The sequence below is a fragment of the Marmota monax genome, unplaced genomic scaffold, assembly GCF_021218885.2.
Source record: "Marmota monax isolate L192 unplaced genomic scaffold, Marmota_monax_Labrador192_F-V1.1 WCK01_AAM20220418_F8-fsc00095, whole genome shotgun sequence".
Classification (NCBI taxonomy): domain Eukaryota; kingdom Metazoa; phylum Chordata; class Mammalia; order Rodentia; family Sciuridae; genus Marmota; species Marmota monax.
The window spans coordinates 1,507,333-1,534,151 of record NW_026695244.1 but is presented as its reverse complement, the minus strand read 5'-3'; the positions used below and the strand labels follow the sequence as shown (position 1 = coordinate 1,534,151).

The window sequence follows — 26,819 nt, the reverse complement described above, 5'->3', positions numbered from 1 at the left end:
CCTCCATGGGAACTTCACCAACCAACACGAACTCCCCAGGAATTCCCTGGAGAACTCCAAAGTAGCGGGTGCCTGAGGCGGACAGCAGGGGTCTATATACAATTGAATACACAGCCTGTTTCAATCCAGCATCATCCAGTCACAGCAATTATAGACAGCTTAACTTAATTATCATCATCTTAATGGCTTGCCTCTCAACCATTACTTCTGGCAAAATGCCAGGGGCCATTCTGACTCAGCTGTGGCTCTCAGCAGGTATGCCCAGAGATGCAGTGGTAGAACACTTGGCAAAGTTGTTGCCTGAGGTTACTTGAGCAGCAGACCATGTGTCTACTGAGTCAGCAATCCTGGGGAAAGGGAATAGAAAAATAGAAACTTAACATGATTATTTTTAACAGTATTTGGCAAGATATTAAAATGAATAGATGCAATCAGAAAAGAATTCATGGATTTATAAGTAGAAATAGAAGGAAATAGAATAAAAAATTAGAGGTTTGCAGGTGGGAAATGCTGACTGCTTCTAGACCCTATGCTGTGTTTGGATAAGTGTCCCCAAAGACCTTTGTGTTAAAGGCTTGTTCCCTAGCCTGTGGCACTATTGGGAATTGAGAACTGGTGGAACCTTTAAGAGACTGAGCTTTGTGAGAGGAAGTTAGGTCATTGGGGCTGTGTCCTAGAAGGGAATTGTGGGACAGAAGTTTCCTAGAAGGGAAGCTTCTTCCTTCACCACACATTCCCAACCATGATGTACTACCTCACCAAAGGCCCCAAATCAATGGAGCCAACTGAACATGAATAAAATCTCCAAACTGAGCCAAAATAAGAATTTCCTCTTTTTTGAGGGATGGGATGGAGTGATTTACCACTGAGCTACATTCCCAATCCTTTTATATTTTTTATTTGAGACAGAGTCTTGCTAAATCAGTAAGGGTCTCACGATGCTGCTGAGACTTCTCTCAAACTTGCAACCCTCCCTCGTGCTTCAGCCTCCCAAGTCCCTGGGATTATAGATGTACACCACTGCAAAATTTCCTCTTTCTATATTGAATATCTTAGGTATTTGTGTGTGTGGGTGTGTGGTGCTGGGGATTGAACCCAGGGCTTTATACATGCAAGGCAAGCACTCTACCAACTGAGCTATATCCCTAGCCTTTTTTTTTAAACAGTAAAGGAAAGCTGACCAACACAGGCAGCTATCCCATCACTAGGTAGCAGGAATTTCTCAGCTTCATACAATGTCATGTCTGTGTTCAATCATTAATTATAATATTATGTGTAACATGCCTATAATTCATATTAAGAATTACATGGATGGAAAACAACTGAGGAGAGAACTGTGAATTGAAGATAAATCAGGAAAATCCAGACTAAAAAAATATTTTTATTTTTTCTAGCATAATAAATTCCCCTATGTAGGGGCTGGGATTGTGGCTCAGTGGTAAAGCGCTCTCCTGGCATGTATGAGGCCCTGGGTTCAATCCTCATAAAAATAAAATAAATAAATAAAGATATTGTGTCCATCTACAACTAAAAAAATATTTTAAAAAACTTCTCTATGTAGCTTTTTGGATTAAAATGATATATTTGGAATTTATATACAGTCTTTAATTTTTTATTGAGATGAAATTCACATACCATATGGCTAGCCATTTTAAAGTATACAGTTCATTGACATATGGTATGTTTATTATTCTGTGCAACTACCACTTCTTTCCAGTTTAAGAATATTTCCATTACCCAGCTCTGTATCTAGTAACTAATTATTCTCAATTCTCTACTCCTTCTATCTCCGGCAACACTAATTTGTTTTAGTTTCTATGGATTTGTCTATTCGATGTAGTTCATATAAAAGGAATCACATGCCAGGCACCATGGCGCCCATCTGTAATCCCAGCTACTCAGGAGGTTAAGGCAGGAGGACTGCAAGCTCCAGTTCAGCCTTGACAACTTAGTAAGACCTGGTCTCAAAATAAAAATATAAAAAGGAGGGGCTAGGGTTGTGGCTCAGCAGTAGACTGCTGGCCTCACACATGAGAGGTCCTGGGTTCGACCTCAGCCTCAGCACCACATAAAAATAAATAAATAAAATAAAGATATTTTGTCCAACTACCACTAAAAAAGTAAATATTAAAAAAAATTAAAAAATAAAAATGAATGGAGAATGTAGCTCAGTGATAGTGTGCCCCTGAGTTTAATTCCTCAGTATCACAAAAATAAATAAATAGGAATCATACAATATACATACGTTTGTGCCTGGCTTCTGTCATTTAGGGTAACTGTTAAGGTTTGAATATGAGATGTCTCCTGAAAAGCTCATGTTAAACAATGTAGCAGTGTTCAGAGTTGAAATGATTAGATTATAAAAGCTATAACAGGGGCTGGGGTTGTAGCTCAGTGATTGAGCACTTGCCTTGCATGCATGAGGCACTGAGTTCCATCCTCAGCACCACATTAAAAAATAATAATAATAAATAAAAATATTGTTTCCACCTAGAACTAAAAAAATTTTTTTAAAAAAAGCTGTAAACTCATCAGTGGATTAATTGACTTGAATTAATAATTGGAATTGATTATTAGGGGTAATAGTAGGTAGGTGTGGTGTGGATAGGGGAAGTGGGTAACCTGGATCATGCCCTTGGGGATGACATCTTGTTCCTGCTCTGCTTCCTGGTTTCATGAACCCGGTAGCTTTCCTCTGCCTTGCCCTTCTCCTGTGATGTTCTGCTTTACCTCAGGCCCAGAGGAATGGAGTTGGCCTACAATGGACTGAATCTCTGAAACTATGAGCCCAAAGTAAGTTTTTCCTCCTCTCAGTTATTTTGACCATAGCAATGAAAAACTGCCTAACACATGTTTCCAGTATTCTTCAATGTTGTAGTGTGTATCAGCACTTACTTCCTTTGTTATGGCTGAATAATTGTATGGCTATTCCATGGAATATTCATGCATCCATTGATGAATATTGGAATCATTTCAACCTTCTGGCATTTTTAGAAATATGTTTTCACTTCATTAGATTATACACCCAGGAGTGGAATCGTTGGGTCATGTGTTAATTCTATGCTTAACTTTTTCAGAATCTACCACACTGGTTTCTACAACTGCTGGCTCATTTTACATTCCTACTAAATGTGTATGAGGGTTATAATTTCTGTACTTCCTCACCATATTTGTTATTTTCCATATTTTATTATCCATATTAATGAGTATGACATAGTATTTTATTGTGGTTTTCATTTGCCCTTTTATTTACTAAAACAAATCTTTTTCTTACAGAGAATTACACAAATGGCACTTTTCTGTATCGATGTAGTTTAGGTGGATAATTATTGTTTATAATGTTGGTGCAGAGGAAGTGCTTATGATTTCATTAAGACTGCATTAGTTAGAAAAGGCCAAATTATGTCCTAAATTTTCAGTGGATTAAAACAATAATGGTTTCAGATTTCTTTTTCACACTATGTGTCTATTATATGTTGGCATGAGAAGGGTACTGTTCTCATCATAGTCACTCAGGCTCCTAGATTAATGGCACAGCCACCACCTCCAAAGATGTGGAACTCTGCACCAGAGGAAAACAGTTTCAGAGGCTCTCACACTGTCAATTACATGTTCTTCTGTAAATGACATTAGTTAGAACTCCTTGGGTATTACTTGCCACATGCCCTCAGTGAAGCATAGGGGATCCAGGAAATGTAGTCCTTGAAGGTTGAGAGTTGTTTTAGTCAGCTTTTTTATTACTGTTACCAAAAGACCTGACAAGAACAATTCTAGAGAAGGAAAAGTTTATTTGGCACTAAGGACTTCAGAAGCCTCAGTCCATAGATGGCTGACTCCATTGCTCTGGGCCCAAGTTGAGGCAGAACATCATGGCAGAAAGGTGTGGAGGAGGAAAGCAACTCAGGACATGGCAATCAGAAAGCAGAGAGAGGTCAAAATATATACCTCAAAGTCATGCCCCCAATGACCCAACTCCTCTAGCCACACCCTACCTGTTGACTGGTACCACCCAGTTATTCCCTATCAGAGGATTAATGCACTGACTAAGTTAAAGCTCTCACAATCCAAACTTTTCACCTCTGAACTTGTTTTTTTTTTTTTGTCTCATACATGAGCTTTTGGGGGACACCTCATATCTAAATCATAACAAGAGCATAAATTGTTTTGTAAGCAGTACTCATAAATGCCACCATCTGCCCTTCTGGTGATAGACACTTTGTTTACTCTCCTTCCTGCTGGTGAGATATGCTTACTATCCTCCTAGGGAGATAAACCTAAAGTGCCATTCAGGTATAGCATCAAATTAAAAAGCAAGGATTTCTGGGTAATGCACAGTAGTCTCTGCATCAGGGAACTATGGGACAATCTTGTTGGTATGCTTGGATGTTTTTCTCTTGATCTATAGACATATGAGCTAAAAGAGGCAAGATATTTGCACCATACATTCAGTATGCAATGGTGGAACAGGGATGGAGCAAGTACAATGAAGTACTTATTTGGAAAGGAATATGGGAATCAATAGCAGTCACTGCTCCAAAGATTCTTTATCTTTATTGTGTGGAATATGGTCTTTGTTTAGGCCTTAATTATTGCCCAGCAGAAAGATTCCTTTGTCTATCATTCTCTAAGTATTCTTGCTGCTGCTATCTGGGAGGTTTTCCTTTTTTGTTAGTCTCCTTGAAGAGAATGTTGTAGAACATACCTTTTGGGAGGTTTGATCAACTTAGGTAGCGTACTTTCTGCTCAGAAAAAGGTAGGGGCTGAAATTTTGTTTTCTTTTTTCTTCCTTTTTTTTTTTTTAACTCCCTAGTTGAAGACTTTTTCAATCTGGAATTATGGTTTCTTTGAATCAGTATAGCTCTTTCAAGAGCTGAGGTTTCCTAGGAAATTCTGCTTATTGCAGTGGGAGACTATATTGTTTTGGACTAACTGTCCTATTAAAACTCATTAGAAAAAGTGAACAGAAAGAGAGAATGGAGCTGGGTGCTGTGGAGCATCCCTGTAATATCAGCAGCTCAGGAGGATGAGGCAGGAGGATTGAAAGTTCAAAACCAGCCTCAGCAACTTAGGGAGGCCCTAAGCAACTTAGCAAGATCAGTCTCTAAATAAAATATTTTAAAAAGGATGGGGATGTTGCTCAGTGCTTAAGCACCCCTGGGTTCAATTCCCAGTACAAAGAAAAGAAATAATGGAAGATACTAGTATTAAGGCATCTGAGACTTACCAAGGCAATGAAGATTTGGGAGAAAATGAGCCCAGAGTAGAGAGAAACTCAGTCTATGTTTTGAATATAATTGTTCTCCCAAACTCATGCAGGAGTTTAATCCCTAAAGTCTTAATGGTATTTTTTTTTTTTTTTGAGAGAGAGTGAGAGACAGAGAGAGTGAGTGAGTGAGAGAGAATTTTTTTAATATTTGTTTTTTAGTTTTCGGCGGGCACAACATCTTTGTTTGTATGTGGTGCTGAGGATCGAACCCAGGCAGCACGCATGCCAGGCAAGCGTGCTACCACTTGAGCCACATCCCCAGCCCATGTTAATGGTATTAAGAGGGTGGAAACTTAATCCCACTATGGTGTTTAGAGCTGGGGTCTTTGGGAAGTGATTAAACTAGATAAGGTAATAAGGGTGGAGTCTCCATGATCCTAGAGGATTTATAAGGAGAGAGAGAGAGACCACAAAAAGAGATAAACATATTGTCGTGCCCTAAAGTAATGCAACCAAAACCAAGTTCTTACTTTTCGGTATCGCACTTGTCTGACATGTGTGAGGCACTGTGTTCGATTCTCAGCACCACATAAAATAAATAAAGGTCTATCAACAACTCAAAAAAAATTAAAAAAAAAGAACTTGTGCCATCTTGGTTGTACTTCTAACCCCTGCCACAGTCTGGCTGGGCACAAAATAACCAAGCCGCCACAAGGCACTTGTAGGTTCAAACAGGAACTCCTTTATTGCCCGAACTCCCGGGAACGCCACCCACCTGGCCCTTCCAGGAACACCCCCCCCCCCACTTAGAGAACTCAAAAGTAGCAGACGCCAGAGGCAGCAGGAGCAGCCCTATTCCCGAGCCTCCCTATTGCCACACAGCAGGGGTCCACACACAACTGAATACACAGCCTGCTTCAATCCAGCATCATCCAGTCACAGCAATTATACACAGCTTAACTTAATTATCATCGTCTTAATGGCTCGCTGGCGTCACCTCTCAACCACTCCTTCTGGCAAAAATTCCAGGCGTCATCCCGACTTGGCTGTGGCTCTCAACAAACCTCCGAAACTGTGATCTAAATAAACCTATTTTCTCTATGAAGCAGCCTGACTCAGTTATTTTTTTTGCACTAGTGAAAAGCTAACTTGTATACCCAGAGAAGCAAGCCCTGCTTTGTTGATACTTTTCCCTTTCTGGAATTTGCCAACCCCAAACTTCTAGCTCAGAGACAAACAATGCCTAAGAGACTAAGCAGCTTTTGATTGAGGTAGGGGACATAAATTAGTATTCTCTTGAAGAATATACAATCTTTCCAAGTATACATGTGGATAACTTACCAAAGTTGACCATATACTAGAACTTAAAGCAAGTTTTTGTTTTTTGGTACCGGGGATTGAACCCAGGGGCACTTAACCACTGAGCCACATCCCTACCCCTTTTTATTTTTTAGTTATGAGAGAGAGCCTTGATAAATTGTTGAGACTGGCTTTAAACTTGAGATCTTCCTGCCTCCTGAGTTGCTGGGATTACAGGTATGCACCACCATACCTAGCACAAAGCAATTTTCAACAAATTTCAAATCATAGAGATGTTCTTTGATCACAGTGAAATTAAGTTAGACATTAATAACAAATAAATAAAAAAAACTATATATGTTGAAAATTAGGGATAAACTTGTAAATACTCCAAGAGTCACAAGAAATTGTAGTGAATATTTAGAAAATATTTTTACTTAAATAATAAAGAAAATATTAGTACAACATGTCAAGGTTTTTTTTTTTTGAGAAGAAGCTAAAACTGTGCAAAATAAAATTCTTAGCCTTAAAAATATGTACATATAGAAAAGAACAAAGTTAAAAATCAATTATCTCAATATTAATATCAAGAAACTATGAAAAGAAAACCAATCAAACCCAGAGAAAACAGAAAAAGAGTTCATAACCAACTTGAATCTAATGCATGAAATATGATATGTCAAGAGCTTTGTAATGTTTTGAACAACTAATAATAAAAAAAAGAAAACAGAAAAAGAAAACAAGATAAAAGCAGAAATAAAATAGTAAAAACCTATAATATAGAAGATCAAGAAATCCAAAGCTGGGCTAGAGGTGCAGTTTAGTGGTAGATTGCAAGCTTGTCAAGCATGCATGAAGCATTTAAAATAAGTAAAGAAAGCAAGCCAAAGTTGTTTTTTTTAAATCACTAATAAAACCAATACCCAGTAGGGCATGGTGATGCATGCCTGTAATCTCAGGAGACTGAGATAGGAGGATCGTGAGTTCAAAGCCAGCCTCAGCAATTAGTGAGACCCTAAGCAGCTTAGCGAGACCCTTTCTCAAAATAAAACATAAAAATGGGTTGGGATATTGCTCAGTGATAAGCATCGCTGGGTTCCTCTCAAGGTTTTTGAGAGGAAGTCAAAACTATACAGAATAAAATTCTTCGCCTTAAAAATATGTACATATTAGAGGGCCTAGGGTTGTGGCTCAGTGGCAGAGCGCTTGCTTAGCATGTTTGAGGACTGGGTTTGACGCTCAGCACCACATATGAATAAATAAAATAAAGGTCCATCAACAATTAGAAAAAATTTAATTCATTTAAAAAATATGTACATATTAGAATAAAACAAACTTAAAAATCAATTATCTCAATATTAAATCTCTACTACCAAACAAAAACTAACAATAACCACCTGATGATGCTGTTCAAGAAAGAGAAGGTACAAACAAGCAATATCAGGAATAAACTAGGGGGCATCCTATTGATCCTACAGACATTCAAAAGATAGAGATATGCTGGGTGTGGTGATGTGCCGCAGTCTGGCTGGGCACAATTCAGGAGCCACTTGTCAAAAGAAACTAACTTTATTTTTAGAACCACACACACCAAACAAAACAGCTCCTCAGGAAAAACCCTCACAGCCCAACTGCCACCACCGGCTTCCCACAAGCCTCTCCCACAATCCTCCTGCTCTTGAGGCCGATTGGCTGGGTCACATGGGCGGAGCCAAAAAAGTCCCCCAATGAGCAGCTCCGTGGTCTGAAAGGGCAGGGAAACAGTCCAATGAGCATCACCGCAGAGGAGCCAATCAGCTAGAAGTTGCTGGGGCGGCTGTGAGCCAATCATCAGCCAGCAGCTGGAAGTTTGCTGGCAGCTGGAAGTTTGCTGGGGCCCCTTCGGCTGTGGCTCTCAACAGTGATGCACTCCTGTAACTAATTCCAGTTGGTCTGGAGGTTGAAGCAGGAGGATCATGAGTTAAAAGCCAGCTTTAGCAAAAGCAAGTAGCTAAGCAACTCAGTGAGACCCTGTTTCTGAATAAAATATAAAACAGGGCTGGGGATGTGATTATGACTCAGTGGTTGTGTGCCCTGGAGTTCAATCCCTGGTTCAAAAAAATAAATAAATAAAAGATAAAATTTACATTATTCATAATTGATATACAATAGTTTCAGAATAATAATACTGACATTATTAATATTGAACTAGTTTTAGATTTGCACTCTTTTTATGCCTAGAATATGTCAATTAAGGATATATAATCAAATTACTGTCCCCTAAATAATTTCTCACTAATAGATCACTGATTTCATACACAATTAGTAGTTTAACTATTTTTATTTCAAAGGAAAAACAAGCTATATGACTATGTTTATGTTCCAACTTCGTATAGCAAGTTTTATGAGATACAGTGATTTAGTTAAAACATTTGTTTGGTGATACTTCTATTTAATCTCTCTCTCCCCTTTCTGGGGGGGCAGTACTGGGGATTGAACACAGGTCCTCGAACATGCTAGGCAAACCCTCTACAACTGAGCCACTCCCCACCCCCATCACCCCTCAGTCTGCCCCTTTTTATTTTATCAGGGTCTCATTAAGTTGCCCAGGCTTGTCTCAAACTCAGCAATCCCTCCTATGTATCTGGTATTATAGGCATGCACCACCATTCCCAGATTGATATTTCCCTTTGATAAGTTCATCTTTTCATATGAATGGGTTATTTTCCTCCTGATCTTTAAAAATTTACTTTTAGTTTAGTCACTATATTTAACAAAATTTGTTTAAGAATCTGTGAAAATGAGCATGGCTTATAATTTTGAAATCAGAAACAAATAGGTTAGGTTAAAAAATCACCATTTCAAAGAGCATCCAAGTTGTATTTTGGCTCTAAAAATCAAGTGGAAGTGAATCACAGTAAGAAGTCAAATTTTTCATTTTACATCTTTTCTCTTTTGACCCAATTTTTTAAAAAAAAAAACTTCTTTTCTACCTTCTGACTTTTCTGACCCAAGTGAGAAAATGAGTGTGAAGGTTGTAGTGTGAGTCAGTTTCTAATTTTTTGTACAGTTCTATTCATAGAAGACAACAAGTTAGTTTCAGTGGCTGAGGTAGGAGGATGGCATGTTCAAGGTCAGCCTTGGCAAGTCAGCATGACTGTGATCTTGTCTTTAGGTTAAATCTTCCAAACTCATCCCCAACAAAGACGACATGTTAATTGTATTTGAAGTTTTATAGAAAATGCTTATTTTCCAAGTTATTGATAATAGCAACAATAGAGAAATTATTAGAAAAACAGAGATAGTTGAAATTTTTCTAAGACAATTGAATGATTTGACAAGGGATGGGAAATGCTTATGTTTTTTGTTACTTTGCTTTTGATTGGTACTGGATGCATAAACTGGTGGTATTACCTCTTCCTAAAGTCACAAGAAAAGAGATGTTTCCAGAGAAGGGTCCAAGGAGTTCTCAGGGGAGAAGGGGAACTCAGGATCAGTGGGGTTCTTGGCATATGTGATGGAAAAGACAAAGGCATGGACAGAGGTTTATTTAGGAAGAATAAAAAACTTTTAAGGGAGAATTCAGGCTGTCTTGAGATTGAGAAGTAGCCCTGACTTGGGCTGGCTGAGGGGGTTCCAATATTTATAGAAGGGCTGTATCAGGGGCGGGATTGGAGGTGGGTCCAGGGTGGAGCTACACAATTTCGCTGTGCTTACATATTTCCCTTATTTTACAAGGGCATGGGCCAAGGGCATATTGCTCAAGACTTACAACAATGCTTGTGGGTGTTTCCTTGATTCTAAATTCCTGTCTCACTAATATGAGCAACTCGGTATCACTGTTCTCCTTTCTTATTTTTGTCTTTTTAAGCTCTTAAAAAATATTCTTAGGGGGCTGGGGTATTGGCTCAGAAGTAGAGCACTTACCTAGCGCGTGCAAGGCACTGAGTTCCATCCTTATCATCACATAAAAATAAATAAAATAAAGGTATTGTGTCCAGCTACAACTAAAAAAATAAATAATAAAAAAATGCTCTCAGATTACCAATGGTTCCCACAAACAGGGTTTAACTCCTTCCTATGTTGAAAAGGTTGTTTACTGCTAAACTGAGGAGTTTATTCTGATCTGATTTGTCTGTTAGTTAACACAGCTGTGGAATGCTACTTCACCCATGGTACCAGATGGGTGTGGGAGAGACTTGTGATTCTTTTTTGGACAAGGGAAGAAGAGATAAAGGGTGCCAGAGCATGGCTAGATTATGTGTGCATAATAGATATCCAGGTAATGTTTAATTTTAATTTGTCCAGTAACCTTATTGGAGAAATTAGAAAATTGGTCCAAGTATTTCATGTTTCTAATTCTCTCCAGTACTACTTTGACCACCATTTTTGTTTAGAAACTGTCCTTTGCTTGTAATCCCAGCAATTTGGGCAGCTGAGGTAGAAGGATCACAAGTTTGAGGCCAGCCTGGGCAATTTAGTGAGACCTGTCTCATGATAAAATAAAAAGGGCTAGTGTCTCGAGGGGGCAAAATTGCAACATATGGAGTTGAGGGGAGAAATAAAGAATGTCCACGCGCTTCTGACCTTTTCAATGCTTTATTCACTCAAATTACTCAATACAATTTCATTCTATAGGTTCTTAATCAAGAAAATGACAATCCTTAATGCTAGGCACTGCAATAGAGATAATCAATTCATAGCAAACAATTCTAGATTAATTCTAAGCAATGCAAAACACACTTAATCATGACAGGCTAATGAAAGACATTCCCTCTGCATGCTAAGTTCAAATGTCAGATCAAAAGTCTTAAGCCTTAGGTTTTGTGTCCAGCAGATGCACACTCACTCAGACCGAGGTGACCAAGTCCGGAACAAAGGCAGGCGTTTTCCTGGTGTGAAGTGGACGACCAGTTGAGGAGAGGGTTGTAGGGAGAAGTTCCGGCTCTCACCAAGGTCCAGACAGGCGGTAGAGTTTGAGAGTGGTGAGGATCACGCAGATCAGAAAACCATATGACAAGTGATGGGATGTCATATCCTCATCAGGCTCTCCAGCTGGAGTGCATCCTTGTTTCAGCTGGCTGAATCCCTGTTCATTTGCTCTATTATTTATACTAAATTCTGGGGCTTTTGACCCCTGTTTCAATCCTTATCAGCTACCACTGGATTTCTCAGTGACATCATTTGCCTTGGGGTCAGAAACATCTGGTCTGGTGGTCTCTGATCTTCTAGCTTTTTTCTCTTATCATGCGAGGACAGCCTGCCAGGGGCTTCACCCTGTTTATCAGGGTGAGGAGAAGTAACTTGTTTGAGGCCATACTGCAGCTTTCTGTGGGTGTGCTTAGTGAGACTGTAGGTTTCTAACTGGAATTTTTAAAATGGAGTTGCTTAGGCTCAAGCCTAAGGCTATCCTCATAGCTGGGGATATAGCTCTGAGATAGAACACTTGCCTAGCCATGTATGAGGTTCTGGCTTCAGTCCTCAGTATCATAGAACAAACAAAAAACCTGTCCTTCCCCTTTATTGTGATCTACCAAATTCATTCATTAGCTCACTGACTTTCCTATATTCTCAAGATCTGCTCTTATCTAGGATGACATCAATTTCTATGTAACCTATCCAACTCCCTCTTATTCCTCTATCTCTTCATTTCTTGGGACACTTTAGTGACTCACTTCCAAGGCCACACCCCTAGTCCTTATTATCACCAAGAATTGTTCCACCTCTGAAATCTTATTGCTGTAATACATTTGCGGAATGTAACAAATGTCCAGTAATAACTGGTTTAATATGATAGTAATTTTCAAGGTGAGGATTGAGGAAGAAAGAAAGAAACTTTCAAGGACATTCATCTGAATCTCAGAGGTTTGCTTGATTTGAAAACCTACAAGGGCGATTTTTTAAAATATAGTTTTTAGTTGTTGATGGACCTTTATTTTTTTTTTAGAGAGAGAGAGAGAGAGAGAGAGAGAGAGAGAGAATTTTTTAATATTTATTTTTTAGTTTTCGGTGGACACAACATCTTTGTTTGTATGTGGTGCTGGGGATCGAACCAAGGCCACATGGATGCCAGGCGAGCGCGCTACCGCTTGAGCCACATCATCAGCCCCTGGACCTTTATTTTATTCATTTATTTATATGAGGTGCTGAGAATCTAATCCAGTGCCTCACAATTGCTAGGCAAGTGCTATACCACTGAGCAACAACACCAATTCCTACAAAGGCGATTTTCATGGGCCTCCTATAAGTAGTATTTCTTCTGCCTTCTCTACCTGTTGTAAGTCACTGAAAGAATGGGAATCAAAAATGAAAAAAAATTTTTTTGACTAGTTTTTTTCGTTTTTAGAAAACATGGTCCTTTTTCATTAAAAAAAAGCTATATATGCTAACATATAAAGGGTTTTGTTTTTTTCCAATGGATTAATAAAGATTTAAAACTTTTTTCAGTTTTAATTTCTAATATGATAAATATTGATAGAACACACATAAGCAAAAACTCTTTGATGTCTTCAGTAATTGTTAAAAGTTTAGCTGGGCGTGGTGGCACATCCTGTAATCTTAGCAACTCAGAAGGTTTAGGCAGGAGTATTGCAAGTTTGAGGCAAGAGCCTACAATAAAAATGAAAAGGGCTGGGGATGAAACTCAGTGGTAGAGCACCTGTGAATCCAATCCTCAGTACTACTAAAACAAAACAAAACAAAAGACAAACAACGCCCCCCCCCCCCAAAGTTTAAAGGAGTCCTTGGGTCAAAATGATGAAGCACTGCTTCTCTAGCTTATAGCTTATTTCAATTTACCCTTTGAATTTCAACTTATATGCCATTTTTTGCCTTAGATTTTCCTGAACATCCTGCGTGGATGTGTGTTTTCTACAGGTTTTCTTAATATACTTTATAAGTCATTAACAGCTCTGTGGGGCCATTGTGTGTGTGTGTGTGTGTGTGTGTGTGTGTATGTATAGTTTTTTTATATACATTGTTAATATATATAATTGTTAACCTTTTTTTAATATTTATTTTTTAGTTTTGGGTGGACACAATATCTTTATTTTATATTTAGGTGGTGCTGAGGATCGAACCCAGTGCCTCATGCATGCTAGGAGAGCACTCTACCACTGAGCCACAACCCCAGCCCTTGTCTCTTTAAAATGTTGATTTTTAAAATATAATTATAGAGTTGTGCAATTATCACAATTTTAGAATATTTTCAGTACCCCTAAAAGAGATCTTGTACCCATCAGCAGTCGCTCCCTATTTCCTTCCTAATCCCCCAGCCCCTAGTAATATGTTGATGCAGTCACTCAGTCCCCTAATTTTTTTTTTTTTAGTACTGGGGATTGAATTCAGGGCCTCACTCTGCTGGGCAAGTACTTACCACTGAGGTACATCTCCTGCCCCTAATTTACCTTTTGCCTATAGATTTACCTATTCTGCATATTATATGAATGAAACCCTACATCATAACTAACTACCTTCTTTCAATTAGCACAATGACTTCAAGGTTCATCACATGGTAGCAAGTATGGGTACTTTATTTCTTTTTATAGTCCAATGTTCCCTTGTATGACTATATCAGTTTGTTTATCCACTTATCAGTTGCTGGACAGTTGGATTGTGTCCACATTTTAGCTAGTATGAACAATGTTGCTGTGAACATTTGTGTACCTGTTTTTTTTTTTTTTATGGATATATATTTTCAATTCTCCTCGGTACATACCTAGGAGAATTGCTAAGTTTTAAAAGGAAAAAACAAAAAACAAACCCAAACAAACAAGAAAGAAATGAACAAGCAAAAAAAAAAAAAAAGAGATTTGCTGTTATATGGTTACTTTATATTTTATAGTTTGAGGAACTGTTACCTGTTTCTCAGCGCATTTTATATTCCCATTATTAGTGAATGAGTATTGCAATTTCTCATATCCTTGTCAATACTTGTTAATTATTTTTGATAATGGTTATCCTAGTGGGTATAAAGTGGTATCTCTTTGTCATTTTAATTTGCATTTCTCTGGGAACTAATGATATTGAGCATTTTTTCATGTCCATTTGCATATCCTCACTGGATATTCCAGTTTGCTATCTGTTTTTACATTGGATTGTCTTATTGAGTGATAATAATTCTGTATTATTATAAATATAAATATACCCTTATCAAATGTTTTACTTGCAGGTATTTTCTCCCATTCTTTAATTTGTATTTTGAACGATAAAGACAAGTTATAATTTTCATCAAGTCCAATTTTTCAGTTTTTCTTTGGTTTCTTGTTATTTTGGGATTCTAAAACGCCATCATCTAACCTAAGTCATGAAGATTTGTGTCTGTTTTTTCCTAAGAACTTTTTGGTTTTAATTCTTGCATATACATTCTTCTTCTTCTTCTTCTTCTTTTTTTTTAGAATCAGGCGCAATCAGGGTGTTGCAGGTCATAATTAAGCAGAGATGCTAATCACTTACCATTTGAACTTCAATCATCATGTTCTGTCTGCCCTCTAAAGGAGGAACAGGTAAGGATTATCCCACCTGACAATTACATATATACTTTTGATACATTTTAAGTTAACTTTGTATATCCAATTTCATTCTTTGCATGTGCATGTCCAGTTGTCCCAGTACTAATTGAAGACTGTTCTTTCGCTTTTGAGTTGTTTTGGATTTCAAATTGATGTAAATGTGAGGGTTCATTGATTCCCCCCACTCATTTTTTATTCTATTTCATTTATTTATATCCTTATCATCCATGCTCGTGCCAGTTGAGCCAATGTATTCTGAAGAAATCTTAAAAGGTTCATTCTTTAACTCAAAGCACCAATTCAAGGGTTGGAATTAGCTCCTCCCCCCTTGAGTTTAGAACTTTCAGCAGCATCTTTCATCAGTAGCCATCAAGATTGTGTTCAAGGAGTCGTTTTTTAGTTGTTTCAATCAAGGTCATTTGACAGGGGTGCGGAAGTTGTGGGAGCGAGAGGATAACCAAAAATAGTAGCTCTAGAAATAAGGACTGGCATTCAATTCCACACTTTTAGGGAGGGTCGACGAGCAACACTGGGAGGAGACAAAAGAAGTATCTTGGCTCAGAATTCAGGAACGCGCAAGGTGTTGGAGGGGGAGGAGTCTGGGTTGTCAGTATGGCTCCAAACATTGAGACCGGGAGCCGGGACCTTTTCTCCATGGAGATGGGCTCGGGTCTGAAGCTTAAGGCGTGGTCCTCCGAGGCGGTGATGAGACTCCAGTTCACTTGTGCGACAACAGCAAAGCGGCTTCTGGGGATCTCCCGCCTTCGGACTGCTCCCCCACTCGTTTTCCCGCCTCCCTTTTCCTCTGTTCCCCATTCCTCCTCCCTGCGCGTAGCGGAAGTGACGTGAGGCGTAGCGGAAGTCCCTGCAACCGCGGTGTTGTGCTGTGGGGAAGGGAGACGGATTTGTAAACCCCGGAGCCAGGTTCTACTTACCCGAGGCCGCTGCTGTGCGGAGATCCCCGGGTGAAGCCACCGTCACCATGTCTGATCAGGTACTGGGCTGGAAGCCATCCGGCGGTGGCGGCCGGGGCCTTACCCTGCAGGTCCGCCTGCCGCTCGGCTGGGGCTGGGGATGGAGGCGCGGGGGAGGGGAGCACGGACTTGGGGAGGGTCGGCTAGTGGGGATTGAGCGGGCGAGGGAGGGGAGCGGGCTCTGGCCGGAGACGCCCGGACCTGCCTCGGTGCTCCGGGAGCTGCCCCGCCCCTCTTCTGTCTCGCTCTTCACCCCCTGTGCCCCAGTACTTCTGGTCGCGGCCTCCCTCAAGTCGTCCCCCTTCTTTCTCCCGGGTCGACCAGGTGCAGAGCCCTGCTTCTACCTCCCTGAGAGGATCCCTGGGGAACCTGTCCATCTCCCTCCAGAGGACTGATTGCAGAAACGGGGCCTTAGGCCCCAGTTATGTAACGGGCGAGAAATCCCTGACTGGGAGGCTCTGTGGCCCTGAAAAGCGGCTGGACTCTACTTTCAGATTCTTGGTCCCGGAGGGCGCGGGGCGGCGAGGGAGACGTTGTCTGATATTGCGGGGAACCTGGAAAGGGCTGCTTTGCGTTCGGGTTGCTTCTAGGGCCCAGCCGACGCTGCTCGCCTCGGAGTCCTTTTCCGTGTGGGGGTGCAGAGCTGTCGCCTCTTTTCTGTACTTTCCAATTTCTTACTCGGGATTGGTTCATCGACTCTCCACTTGTAAGAGAGCACTAAGAATAACCAAGAAACAAAACAGTAGAACAGAACTGTTGGAGCAACCAAAAGCTTTTTATCTGAGCATTAACCTGCAGAATATTGATACTTTTGAGGAAAACGATAAGAAAACTTTGTGCTTGTAGAGCAGTTCCAGAACATTTGCAAAACCCTGCCTGTTAATGGCAGAGTGCTTCAGCTCAACGTTGTTCTCAAGACTTTGCTTGGGATTTGCATTCAGTCAGCAGTGATTGATTTTGCCTAAAGTTGTTTTTCCTCAACCTGTTCTAGTTAACTAGGTTTATGGCTAGTTTTTAATTCAGAGTTTTGATCTGGTCCTCGGTATGTTTTTTTTGCTCAGAAGACTTTGAGTTTTAAAAGTATTTTTGACCTTTTACTTGTTTTGTGATAATTATTCAGAAAAATATGTTTAACGCCAAAATGTACTTGAACTTTTAAATTTTACACACTTATTCCTTTGGTTTTTAACTCAGTTTTGTATCACATGGTGAAATCAAGTGAGGTTTTTGTTGATTTGTACTATTACAAAAAATGTACACTTCTGTATTTAAAGCTTAACCATAATCTAGATTAGTTTTGGGTGGATTTACTTAGTGATAATCTAGGTTAATTCCCAAGTTAGTATGGAAATGGTATTATAAGTACCTCTCTAGACAGTTGTTTACTTGGTAACCAGGGAAGAAAGAACAGCTATAAATGCTCAGTTTCATTTTGATGCTCAGAAGTAGCTAGAAAGCATGTTGAAATTTATGATAGCCTGATGAAAGAATAGTATGCAGAAAAAAATAAATTGTAGAATTATTTTTGCTCCAGTTTGAAGTCAGATAATTTAAAAAGGCTGTGAAGAAAGAAATAGAGGACATAGGACGCAAAGAGATTGTTTTCATAGGATCTGTGAGGCCAAAACTATTTTCATATTAATATTAAGACAGTGTGTGTTTGTTTATTGTCTTTCTTATTCTTCCATGGGTGTTAGTGAAGCTTTCTAGAAACTAACTTGACTTGTGATATCACAACAGATTGAAATATGGAAGCATGTAGAATATCCAGCTGTTTTCTATTGAGCCAGACGTTACAGAGATTTGCAAAAATGTGAAAGTGCTACTTTTCTCACTAATTCTGTTTTGGAAAATATTATTAATAAAATGTTATTTGTTAAATAATGGGTTTATTCTTATTTTAAAATGAATTAATAAATATTTTAAACATTTCTCAGTTTCATTATTTAATATCATAAATGTCAATAAATATAATCTTTTTTTTTTTTTTAAAAAACAATAGTTTTGTGGGTTTCAGAGACCAAAATGTTGGAGAAGTCTTGCTCCAGGCTGATTGACTAGCATCATTAATAATTAGGGCCCAGTACAAGTTCAGTGTTGGGTGCTAAAGATTTAACAAGATATGAAAATGAATCCGTACCTTCAAGAATCTTGTGAGAGCAAAAATGTCCATATTACTACTGTGTAATATGAAAAGTAAGATAACTGAACCACTATGCCCAGAAGACAACCTTAGAATGATGTGGTAGACTTTTGCCTAGCACCACCAAAAAAATTTTTATTTTCTGAGGCAACCCAGAATTTTATTGTTTGGTGCTAAGATAATGAAATAGAATAATAATTTCAGGTTAAAATAAGTGGACATTAGATCCACATAAAACTTAAATTGCTGGGTTCTCCATTGATAAATTAATTTTTTAAAAAAATTTGAGTAAAAACATTTTTATAGTTTTAACAATCCTATTATCTTCTGGTGGATTTGTGGACCATTATTGTCTGAAACAGGTTCTAAACCTAAGGGCCATAGATTCTGAGGGCTAAAAATCCACTGAGCTGTGTGAAGTGTTTTGTGCATTTTTTTTTTAAAGGGAGAAAGAGCCCATAGCTCTCATCATGGGTACATGATCTCCTAAAGAGGGTAAGGAACTGTCGTGTAACCAGTGACAGCCATCTGACTGGGATTCTCCTTTTGCCTAATTTCACTTTACAACAAAACCAAGCACTCATATAGAAGCTTAATATCAAACTGTCATTTAATCTGTACAAAACTTCCCTTACTCCTTTCTTATTTTCTAGTTTATTTCTTTTTTCTTTCTTTCTTTTTTTTTTTTTTTTAATGATAATCATCATCAAAAGCATCTTGGGCTGGACATGGTGGCACATGCCTGTGTCCCAGCTGCAAGGCTCTATGCACCTCAGCAAGACATTGTTGCTAAACAAAATATAAAATATAAAAAAAAGTACTGGGGATGTGGCTCAGTGGTTAAGTGCCCCTGGGTTCAATCCCTAGTACCAAAAAAAGCAAAAAAAGAATAAGAAAAAAAAAAAAGCATCATTATCTTGGACCTAAGCTCCTCAATTCAGGTCTGTTAATTGACAGTGCTTCTCTATAACTGAATCACCCCACCCCCACCCCAGAAAGAGATATTGATTAAATGATTTATCTCTAGACGAGTATTTGGAATCTTTATATAATTCTGGTTATCTGTTGCTTCCGAACAAACTACCTCAAAATTTAGTGACTTAAAACAATCTTTTATTTTGATGATTTTAGCTCTGTGGGTTAGATTCATCTCTGCTCCTTGGTGTGTGGGGCCTCAGCTGGGAGGTGTATAAGGCCTAAGATGCCTTGAGGGAGGTAGAGTAGGGTGGAATTCTGCTCTTCACAGAGTGTCATAGCCTCTCTGAGTAGAGCTAGACCCCTGGGTACTCAGATTTATGGCAGGTCAAGTGCTTATAAAGAGTGTGTTTCAAGATAACCTGAGTGGAAATAGTAAGGCTTCTGGGACCAGCTTTGGAAGTTACATCTGTATTCTCTTGCTCAGTCAAATCCTTGAGACCAGCCCAGATTCAAGAGAATGACATTTGGACTCAATTTTTCAGTAACAGAATTTGTACTTATCTTTAACACATAAATTGTGTTTTTTTTCTGTCTTGATAGCATTAGCAATGTTCTTTATAGATCCCTGCTAATGTTTACTGATCTTAGCAACTGTAGATGGGGGCTGCAGGAGAACTGGTTGTGTAATAAAATTCATAATTATGTGTATTATATATCATAAAACAGTTAAGCTCTAGCTATTACTCGAGCATGTGATTAGCAGTGGGTACCTTAACCATTTCATGCCCTTGATAGACATGGAGTGCTGCTGGTGGATAATGCAAGCATAGATGATTATAATGAAACACTTCAAATAAAATGTTACCTAAATAATAACTAATAGTATTTTGAAAACTGAATCTGATTGTAATGGTTAGAGTACTCATTAAGGTTAGTTGAGTAGTTCAACTTCAAAATTATAAAGCATTTGTCAGGGCTGGGGATGTGGCTCAAGTGGTAGCACGCTTCCGCCTGGCATGCGTGCGGCCAAGGTTCAATCCTCAGCACCACATACAAACAAAGATGTTGTGTCCGCCGGAAACTAAAAAATAAATATAAAAAAAAATAAATAAAGTATTTGTCAGATACATTATGAAAGCCATTAGCCCTATAGCAAAATATTAATATTATAACTCTTCTATGTAGTATTACAATTATTTACATTTTAAATATCTTTTTCCATTAATCTGTTTGCTTTTGAAAGTTGGAAATCAGGCTTTATTCATCCCCCTCCCCCAATAATGCCAGTATAGTGAATGGGTACTTCATTTTTTTGAAGGAATGAGTGGTCAGGTACATTCATTAATAAATATTAAATGTTATGTTGTCAGCACTATTTTAGACACTAGATTTGGAAGGTTGCCTCAAACACATGAAGTAGCGGGTATCCTCTCTCTGTTTCTGATTCCTTGGTATTGTTTTGTTATTGAGGAAGCATTGGTTGTCTCAGAATAGGTGTTTTTTTTTTTTTTTTTTTTTTGATGGTGGTGCTGGGGATTGAACTCAGGGCCTTGTGCATGCTAGGCAAGCACTCTACCAGATGAGCTATATTCCCATCAAAAACATCAAAATAGTTTTTTTTTAATATGATGTTTTTGCATACTTTATCTATTTCTCTTAACAATAGACCTGGTAACTTTATATCCAAAATTGAATGATTTACTTCTTCCAGGACATTGGAATTGTTATGGATGGTTTTGTCTTGACATCCTCAGCATTCCATTTTGGAATTTCCTGAAATTGTGGAGTTTTTTTTGGATAATTCTGTTACTGTTCTAGTTCTTAAAGTCTTGTAGGAAAGTTCACATGGATTCTATTGTTGAGCAACAGTTTTGCAACTAAAAATTTGTGTATTCTCTAAATATAACTATTTAAAGGTGTGTGTATATATAAAGTATATACATATTGTATGTGTGTATTTATTTGACTTATTTTTTTTTGCATTCAGTTGCCTTGTCTGTGCTAATGAGAATCTTGAAGGAAGGAAGGGTGGAGTTCTGTGCTCTGTTCTCAGTATCTAAGGCCAGTTATTTTTAATGGTTTTACTGAAGATTACTATACTTACAGTAAAGTGCACATTCATGTAAGTTTTGCTAAATTTTCACAAATAATACATCTGTGCAATTTGTACCCAGATCAGGAGCCTCTGTCCTAACTTTAAAACATATAGATTAATTTTGTCTGTTTTTGTACTTATAACATTTTATAAATGTATACATACAGGATGTACTTCTGGGTCTAGCTTCTTTTGTTCAATATTGTTTAGAGATTTGTCCATTAACATTTTGTGTAGTTGAGTGTTATTAAATCTTGTTGCTGTATTGCATTGCATTGTGTGACTACCACTTATTTATCCATTCTGCTTTTGAAGCACGTTTAAGTAGTTTTCTAGGATCTGGCCTTTTTTTTTTTTTTTTTTTTTTGGACCAGGGATTGAACCCAGGGGCACTTAACCACTGAGCCACATCTTCATTTTTTTTTTTTTTTTTTAAATATTTAATTTAGAGTCAGGGTTTTGCTAAGTTGCTTAGAGCTTTGCTAAAGTTGCTGAGGCTGGCTTTGAATTTGTGATCCTCCTATCTCTGCCTCTCCAGCTGCTGGGATTATAGGCATGCACTCCTGTGCCTGGTTTTCACTTGGGTCAAGTGAAACCTGTTTATAATACCTTCTGTGTCAATTAAGATTGCTTTTCGACTGAATAACAGAAAGTCTGATACATACTGGGTTGAACGTATGCTGTTAATTTTTCTTAGCAAACAAGAAGTCTAGACATAATTAGCTCAAGGGTTAATGAGGTAGTTCCACAATGCTTTCCTGCTCATTTCTCCTCCATGCTTAATTTATGATTCACTTTCATGCTTTTTGCCTTGTGGGTCAAACAAACAAACAAAAAAATTACTTTATGTTTTAGGCAGGAGAAAAAGAAGGAGAACAAAGGGAAAGAAAAATATGTTGTGTCTCTGACCAGCACTATGTTGCAGGGCCATAAAAGAAGCTGGGAATAAGAGCCAACTCTGATGGTACATGTCTATAATCCCCACTACTCCAAGTTGAGACAGGAGGATTGCAAGTGTGAGCCTAGCCTGGACAACTTAGTGAGACCTGTCTCAAAGTAGAAAATGAAAAGGGCTAGTAGTCTCTGGGTTTTGATCGACAGCAACTCAAAGGAAAAAAGGAAAGGGCTAGGGCTTGTAGCTCATTGGTAGAGCACCCGCCTGCCTTACACATGTGAGACACTGGGTTCGGTCCTTAGAACCACATAAAAATAAATAAAGATATTGTGTCCAACTACAACTGAAAAAATATTTTTTAAAAAGCTAGGAAATATATATGTATATCCTTAAGATATTTCTTTTTTTGGTTGTAGTTGGATACAATACTTTTATTTTCTTTATTTTTATGTGGTGCTGCGGATCAAACCCAGGGCCTTGCAGATGCTAGGTGATCGTTCTATTGCTGAGCCACAACCCCAGCACAGAAAATTTCTTTTTTTAAAAAAAGCTGGGCAAATTTAGGTTTCTCCTGGTAAGTAGGAATGGGAAAGAAGATGTTTTCTAATTTTGGATACAAACAACCTAGTTTGTTCCAGGTTTTGCCTAGGTCCGTAGTCTACAAAACCAGCAAAATTTTCAGTTATAATTTTTAGTTACTGATAATTTGTGCCTGTTTAGTTTTTATCACAATTCAAGGTTGAGTGTAAATATTCAGAAGGCCCAGTGTCTTGATGACTTTGACTTAAATCTTGAAGTTTTAGAGTTAAATCTGGTCAGTTCTATTCCAGATCTCCAGTACTATTTTATGTTTGAAGATGAAAGTATATGTGTTTTTTTGTGTTTTTGGAATTCTGGTAAATTTGTTGAATTATGAGGAAAGTGGCTTCTTGTAATTCTGAGTTTTTACCTTTTAATAATTGATGTAAGTATTAGGATTATATAGTTTAACCCTTGTCAAGCTTTCTTTATTAGGAAATAAAGTGAAATAAATTGATGCATACAGATTTTTTTTTTTGAAACTTTGAATGCCCTCTTTTTTTTTTTTTTTTGGTGGTGGTACTGGGGTACTGGGGATGAAACCCAGGAGGGGGTACTTTATCCCTGAGCTACATCCCTAGTCCTTTTATTTTTTGAGACCAGAGTGATCCTCCTGCCTGAGTATCTTGAGTTGCTGGAATTACAGGCATATGGCATCACACACCCACTTTTGAGTGCATTTAAAAAATTTTTTTTTTTTTTTGGTTGTAGATGGACACAACACCTTTATTTTGTTTGTTTACTTTTATGTGGTGCTGAGGATGGAATACCCAGTGCCTCACACATGCTAAGCAAGTGCTCTGCCACTGAGCTACAGCCCCAGCCCCTTGAATGCATTTTTAATGAAAAATTTTATAAAATTGTTAGTGTATATGTAGTGAAATCTATGTACCCTTCCCATGGCCTATTTTATTTAATCTGTGGGACCCCACTCCTTCATGTTATTTGGAAGCCAGTCCCAGACATTGTATCATTTTGTTTGTAAATATTCAGTATGTATCTCTGAAAGAGGACTTTTTCTTTTAACATAACCATAATACTGTTGTTATATCTTTAAAAATTAACATGCTAATATCACCAAATAAGAGAAAATTAATTTTGAATTTGTTTTGGGGTTTCTGCAGAATTTCTCCTCTTTCAATAACAATGAACAGTCTTTGACTGTTAAGTTTGATGATATGTCCATGTGACTGAATTGCCAAGGAACTGATTGCCAGAGTGCATCTTTGCACAGATCTTGTTTTGACTTTGAAATGGCATAATACATTACTTTTTATGATTTTTTTTTTTACTTTTGTAAATGAGAACTGTTATTTTTCATATCTATTCCAGTCTAGCCCTCTTTCCAGACCCAGACATCTATTTGCAAGCTGTTTGATCTGTAACTTAGAAAGTAGGGTTGATAGTGCACAGTACTTAGTAAATTCCTTTACCACTGCAGTTATCAGGGGTCAATCTCTGAATGACCCAGACCTGAAAGATTACGGGTTTTAGCACATACACTTATTTTTTGTTCCATCCCTAGTTTCTTCTGCTCTGGGGCTGTGTGTATCATTTCCAGCTGAATCAACCAGCCCTCTCTGGAATTCTCTTTTCTTTGATGATCAAGTGTCCCCGACCCAGAGCTGAATACTTTCACTGTTTTGTAACCATTGTGACATACTATTATTCTGTATTGACTGACTTTCTTTCTTTCTTTCTTTCTTTCTCTCTTTCTTTCTTTCTTTCTCTCTTCCTTTCTTCTTTTTTCTTTCTTTCTTTGAAAGAAAGCATACAAACGACACTGACTGAGATCACTGAAGACAAACTTTAGCTTTTTTTGTCCAAGATCTTCTCATTTTCCAGGCTCGTTTGTTAAAGGAAAAGATAAAACGGGCTAGGGTTTTGGATCAGTGGTAGAGTGCTTGCTTAGCATGTGTAAGGCACTGGCACTGGGTTCGATCCTCAGCACCACACAAAAAATAAACAAACAAACAAATAAAAGACAAATAGCACACAAAAAAACTGATGACTATTAAACAAGCATGGCTACTGTAAAACAAATGGTATAGATAATATCTGTTACTATAGTGATTCAACATTGGGAAGACATCACCAAAATGGAGTGCCTAGGGAAGATGGCAGTTGATTTTTGGAAATTTCAAATCCTAATGTTGACACTTTCTTATGAAATTGAAGTGAAGTCATTGTCTGTCTGCCCCCCCACCCCCATTCTCTCATACTGGGGATCAAACACAGGGCCTTGCCTTGTGTATGGTAGTTCCATTCTTTACCTCAGAGCCACATCCTCAGCCCTTTATTTATTTGTTTATTTTGGTACTGGGGATTGAACCCAGGGGTGCTCTCCCACTGAGCTATATCCCCAGTCCTTTTTCCCAAGTTCTTTAAATTTTTAAAATTTTGATTTTATTTATTTATTTTTTGGAGCTCAGCTACTTTAATTCATGAGAATCAGCTTTCAAAAAAAGTATATCATCTTAGAGAATATTTAATATGTCAAACCCAGGGAAATCAGTAGACTAAGTGAAAAAAGGGCTACTTTAAAAGAAAAGTTGGTGATCAAAATGTTGTAATATTGTTTAAAAATTTTAGCAATTGGACCTAGGAACCCGAAAGTGTACACATAATGAGAATTTTAAGTAAAGACCCCCATGTTCTGCTTTATAATCACTATTATACCTTGAAAGAATGGAGTGGGCTGGGCTGCTGTAATATATTCTCTACTAGTGTAGACCACTGTTTCTAAGTTTTAAAGAAACAAGATGGTGATACACATAAAAAAGACTGAAAATAATATTTGTCCCCTCTCTCAAAATAAAATACAATAGGAGCTCATCAACTTATAAAGGAAACTCTATCCAAATGTTGACCAGATTAAGCCACACTATCATTTCCCTTCACTGTCTTGGAAAGCTGAGCACAAGTGTTCCCTATGAGGATGAGGTGATGGGGTAGGGCCCAAGCTGTCTCCTAGTTGCAGAGCAATGTGGAAAAATGGCCTTCAGCTTCCCTGGAGTTTGTTTCTTCCTGTATAGAATTGAGGGGAATGGGTTAGATGGTTTTTAAGAGACCTTCCAACTAAAAGGATCTAAGTAGGCTTTGAGCAGACTCTTAGGATGGAAAAAAAAAAAGTCGTAAAACAGGTGGATAAAATATTCCTCACTTTTTTCTCTCATCACTTGGAACTATTCTGCACTACACTTTAAGGAAGTCTTTTTCCTAGTACTGTTGAAGGGTACACAAATGAGGCATTTGACAATTTTGATAAAAATGTAAAAAAAGAGGTCATGCCAATTTGGGTAGAAAAACAATGCACTGCCATGTTACTATCAGTAGTCAAGGACTTCTCACCTCTGAGTTTTGGGAACCACTAATCTGGTTGGGAAAATGCCCATGAGATGCACATTTAAGCCATTTGATACAAATTTAGCAAGCACATACCTATTAACCTGTTTTGTGAATTACTGTCAGGGAGGCAGTATTATTGAAACTGGTTCTAACAGAAAGGAATATGAGAATTAAGTGTAGGGTAGGATTTTTTTCTTTACATAACAATGATCCAAAAAGAGCAATGGCTTCTCATTTTCTGCCCCATATAGAGAATACAAATATCATGTGTTCTGGAATCTAACATACTGGCTTCCATTTTCAAAATGCATCACTTTATTTTCCTCACAAGGTGGCCACATATTATAAACCTTAGGCAAGTGACAGTGACATGATTTCTTCAGCAAGCTCCAAGGTTTCAGCAAGCTTTCCTGGAGTTTACAGCCAGAGGAGTCCTGAGGTTTCAAATATTAAAGCTTTCTCCACAGCCACAAGTTCCTTTGATGTTTGGGTTATTGAAGACAAACTCACTGGATAATTTGTCTTCAACATAGTCCATTTCTGTTCCTAAAAGTGTCAGCTGTGCTTTCTTTTCGATAAACACTCTGACTCCATCTTGAACAACTTCTTCATCAGAATCTCCCTTTGTCTTTGTATATTCCAGAGTGTAAGAAAGGCCATTACAACCCCTAGTTCGGACACCGACTTTCACACCTACCAGGGTGAGGGCGGCTCCGGTGGGCTGCAGCTTCCTCTTGCTCACAGCCCGGACAGTGGCCCGGACTAACGAGGCCGACATCTTTGCTGTCCCGGCGCCCGGGTGCCTCGGGCCGGAGCTCGGCCACCTCAACCTCTCTCCATGGACACCGTGGGCGCCAAAATTTTGATTTTATG

General features: G+C 38.3%; 2 protein-coding genes and 1 non-coding gene across 4 annotated transcripts in view; 1 reads left to right on the top strand and 2 right to left on the bottom strand.

The window, feature by feature from the left end:
- Positions 1-14,881: 14,881 nt before the first annotated feature.
- On the bottom strand, positions 14,882-15,011 carry LOC124105796 (U8 small nucleolar RNA). The gene has a single exon (XR_006855868.1). It is a non-coding gene; the product is annotated as a U8 small nucleolar RNA (small nucleolar RNA).
- Positions 15,012-15,822: 811 nt separating this feature from the next.
- Sumo1 (small ubiquitin like modifier 1) overlaps positions 15,823-26,819 on the top strand; it is a 31,442-nt gene continuing 20,445 nt past the window's right edge. Inside the window, exon 1 of one of the 2 annotated variants that reach the window (XM_058578152.1) lies at positions 15,823-15,988. In XM_058578152.1, the coding sequence (XP_058434135.1) occupies positions 15,977-15,988 (12 nt within the window). In that variant the 5' untranslated portion in view covers positions 15,823-15,976. The remainder of the gene's footprint in view (positions 15,989-26,819) is intronic. The other variant, XM_046463064.2, reaches the window with a different exon arrangement.
- LOC124105748 (iron-sulfur cluster assembly 1 homolog, mitochondrial-like) lies at positions 26,239-26,805 on the bottom strand. The gene has a single exon (XM_058578151.1). The coding sequence runs from the start codon at positions 26,722-26,724 to the stop codon at positions 26,389-26,391; it is 336 nt and encodes a 111-aa protein (XP_058434134.1). The 5' UTR covers positions 26,725-26,805; the 3' UTR covers positions 26,239-26,388.